This window comes from Myotis brandtii, unplaced genomic scaffold (assembly GCF_000412655.1).
Source record: "Myotis brandtii unplaced genomic scaffold, ASM41265v1 scaffold260, whole genome shotgun sequence".
In the NCBI taxonomy this organism is placed as follows: Eukaryota; Metazoa; Chordata; class Mammalia; order Chiroptera; family Vespertilionidae; genus Myotis; species Myotis brandtii.
The window spans coordinates 683,689-687,576 of record NW_005359881.1 but is presented as its reverse complement, the minus strand read 5'-3'; the positions used below and the strand labels follow the sequence as shown (position 1 = coordinate 687,576).

Genomic DNA, 3,888 nt, shown 5'->3' with positions numbered 1-3,888 from the left:
TCACAGAGATGATTAGCCTAAGTATCAGAGGCGAAGGGCCACCACTAAGCGGCCTTTTGAGTCAGTACTGCCCAGGGGGTCAGAGGAAGGTCTACTCAGGCCCCGATCCCACTCCTTCCTTACGGTGTGACCTTGGAGAGCAACCTGAATTCTCTGAACTTTGAACTTCTCATCTGTGAAATGGGTAAGACGGCCAGCCTCCTGGGGAGGGAAATGATATCATGAATGGGGACATGGAGCTCACGGCCCGCCACCAGGTGGTCAGGCCGTGGCAGCCAGGGACCCCAATAAAAGCCAGTTACAGAGATTTCCCATCATTCCCGGCGCTACAGGGAGTACCCTCAGCTCCGACCTTGCTCCCGCGTGCCTGTGGGTGGTGCCTGACTCCTGCATGTTGACTCAGTTTCCATGTTTGGCTCTTCTCCTGCAGGTTGGACCACTGATCCTGGGTTTCCAGGTAACATCCAGGGTCTGGCTCAGTTGTTCAACATCCAGCACTCCCACAGGGGAGGTGGGGTAAGAGAGCACCATGGGCAGGAGGCCACAGGGTGAAATGAACGGGTCACATTTTCACACAGTGGGTCTGATGCTCTCTGAGTTGAGATGGTCCTCGTAGAAGGAACACCCTTTATCAACGCTCAGACCCTATGGTGACTGAGCGATGCTCCCCAGGCCCTTAAGCCAGTGCTCCTTATAGTGAATATGCACACGAATCCCCTGATTCTGTGGGTCTGGGGTGGGGCCAAAGGGGCTGCATTTCTGATGGGCTCCCAGGCAACCCTGACAATTGAATAGCAAGAACATAAGTCACCACATCAACACACCAGCTCCCCAACTCATCACAATTAATTTTATTCCACAGCATGTTTAAGGGAATGTTATTCTCAGGGAGATGTCTAGGATGAAAATAATTAAAAAGACTGGAAAGTACACACATTTATGTATCTCTTCTTTTCATTAAATATATATCTGTTTGGCAAAAAAATGTTAGACTCTTTTGTACAAAAACAAAGCAAAACAAAACAAAAACAACAACCAGCCAACCCAAACCCTTGCAAATTGTCAACACCTGTAATAACTACAGTGATGTAAACTTGATGTCTGACACCTCCACCATCATGTGGAACCTGTGTGGCAGCAGGACCCGCCCCCCCGGGAGAAGGTGACACCAGACACGCAAGCAGTAGCCGTCTGTCACAGAGGCCTGTGGGTGGCAGGGGCCTGTGGGTCGTGGCTGTTAGAGATGGAGCATGACAACTGACTTCACCTTTTGTGCTTTCAGCTAAGGGGCCGGGAGGGCGTGTGGACACGAAGAAGGCAGGTGCGGCTGGGGCAGGGGCAGGAGACCCAAGACTAGCTGGTGAGGAAAGGAGGCTGTCAAGGTCACAGTGCAGACATGGAGTGGGCCTGGGACCTGGGGACTGTGTCTGGGGCCCCAAGGCCGGTGGGAACTAGGATGAGGAGGCAGCTGCTGCTCTTGGGACCAAAGAGGAACAGGGCAAGGCAAAGGCTGGGACGGAGGAGGGAGCGGATTCAAAAGCAGATTTCAATTCATACAGAATGGGCGGTGTGAGCGGACTCTGGAGAAGGGGATGAGGAGGCGGTGTTGGGTCTTCTCAAGTAGTTGGGCTGTTTCTTCCAGACACAAGCCTTGCGTAGGGCCCTCCCTTGGTCTGGCGGGCTGGCTGGGGGCAGTCAGGAGCTGCTGGCTCTCAGACGCCAGGAGGGGAGGCCGTGCCTGCTGGGGTGCGGATGGAGGGGCCCTTTGGCTCTCTGACTGGTGGCAGGACTGCTCTTGTCCCACCATAGGCTGCAGCAACGGGAGGTGACCTAAAGCAATGGCGTCTAGAAACACGATCAGGGCGGTGAGCTAGATGCCAGGCGGGGGCAGAAAGACGGCAGGTGAGGCCGGAGGAAGTGTGGGCCGCGCTTCCCTTTGCCACCGGATCCCAAGGCGTGGCCTGTGCTCCCTCTTCTCCCCTGCTGGCCGCGGTTTCCAGTTGTGGAGGGGGCTCGGGCCGGCCGCCTCAGTTGCAGTCATAGACAAAGTCATAGTTGCTGGGCTCCTTGGGGATGGGCGGGGGCGCGTCGGGGATCTGGATGTTCTCCAGGTCCAGCAGGCGCAGCTTGATCTCCATGCTGAGCAGGGTGTCCAGGTCGTTCCGCGTCAGATCGCTCAGCATGTCCTTCCCCAGCAGCGCGTTCAGCCCGTCCGTCCAGATGCAGTACTGGTGGGAGAGGAGGGGACAGTGACCACCACCGCAGACGCCCGAGGCAGCAACAATCGCTAACACCGACTACTCCCCAGGCGCTAGGCTCCGTGCTCAGCGCTTTGCCCACATCACTGTTTAAAACATGCACAACGAATGCATGAGGTGGCCCTTCTGCTCCCATCGCTGACTGCGCACGGTGGTATTAAAACATGTACAGTCGGACAGGACTAGTGCTCAAGGGTTGCTACTTAAGGAACAGGGCACAGTCCCAGAAGCAGTAACCCACTGCGGGAGGCCACACCTGGCACCTCGGGGCGGGCCTGCTGGGAGGCCTCATGGACGTTACTTAGCCTCCAGCGGCTCCGGGAAGCAATGGGAATGGCCAACGTTTACAAGCTCCAGGAGCGAATGCACAGACCCTTACCCTTCAGCCACCGTTTGTCTTGAAAACACAGTGACACAAGGAAAAGTCAAAACCCTATTAGCTACAGCCCTGAACCAAAGGCCGGAGGCCATTAGGCTGTGGTGGAAATAGGCAGAACTACTTGGCGGAGGACGGCGATCCGAAGACGGAATCGCTTGGCAGAGGAACGCGTAGCTAATCAGTGACTGTCCAGCAGCGGGTCCTGGGAGACTCCTGGCGGCTGTCAGGGAGGATCGGGAGCAACGGGCAGGCTCGTACAGCACTAAGTCGGACCTAGTGCCCAGCAGTCTCTAGAGGGGATGCAGAGGATGGAGGAGGAGGAGTGTCCCACAGCTGCCTCTCGGGGAGGACGCGGACGACATGGAAGGGGGTGGGGAAGAAGGGGACCGGGAGGGCAGCGGCAGCGGCGGCCCAGCAGGCTGACCGGAGCAGTGGTCCTGCAGGCAGTGTGTGTGTGTGTGTGGGGGGGCGCAGCTCATGGCCACACCGGCCTGCCCGGCTCAGCGCTTCCGTGGGCTGAACCAGAGGAGCCGCTCCCTGGGGGCCAGGACTCAGCATGTGGCAGAGCATGTCCCTGCCCCTGACCCCGTATTTCTAGCATCTGAGCCTGACCAACCTGCCACGCATCTCCTCCTCCCCTGCTCCAGCCAGGAGGACCGCGGAGCCCTCGGGGAGGCCCACGGAGGTGCGGGGGCTTCTGGGACAGTGCTTTGTACATAACTAATTTCTAAGTCTGGAAGCTCAAGGGAGAGACGGTGTTTTGCCTGAGATGTTGGGGTGGGTTTGCAGGAGTCCCTGTCACCCGGAGCAAGAGCATCCTCTCTGGAGATGGGCGGCTGCATGGTCGGCCCCTGCAGAGGGGTCCTGGCCAGGAGTCCTCACCGGGCGGCAACCTCTTGGCCGCTGCGCCCGTCCCAGTGTTAGCGCCGCTGCAGCTGACGCTGCTGGTGTGCAGAGCGGCTTTCCTCCTTGCTCATCTGGGGGCTGCCTATGCCAGGGCCAGGCCGGAGAAACAGGTGAGACCTAGAGCATGACCACAGCTGCACTCGGGGAAGCAACGAATAAAACTGGTTTCTGTACAAAACATTTCTATGAGAGTGGGTGTGATAACAGTACTGTCGTTAGGTTTCACAGTGGACTGTTGATGGCCTAGAGATGCACATGGGAATTCTTACAAATAAAACTACATGGTATCTGGGTGGGCTTCCAACATAATCTGGGGGGTGGCCGCTGGGTGTGGGTGGTGCTGGG

The 3,888-nt window shown here is 57.6% G+C and overlaps 1 protein-coding gene across 5 annotated transcripts in view; it reads right to left on the bottom strand.

Annotated features, from left to right (window-relative positions):
- Positions 1-828: 828 nt before the first annotated feature.
- ELMO1 (engulfment and cell motility 1) overlaps positions 829-3,888 on the bottom strand; it is a 402,414-nt gene continuing 399,354 nt past the window's right edge. For all 5 annotated transcript variants that reach the window (XM_005868063.2, XM_005868065.2, XM_005868064.2 and 2 more), the window contains one exon: positions 829-2,228. In XM_005868063.2, coding sequence (XP_005868125.1) covers positions 2,028-2,228 — 201 coding nt within the window. In that variant the 3' untranslated portion in view covers positions 829-2,027. The remainder of the gene's footprint in view (positions 2,229-3,888) is intronic.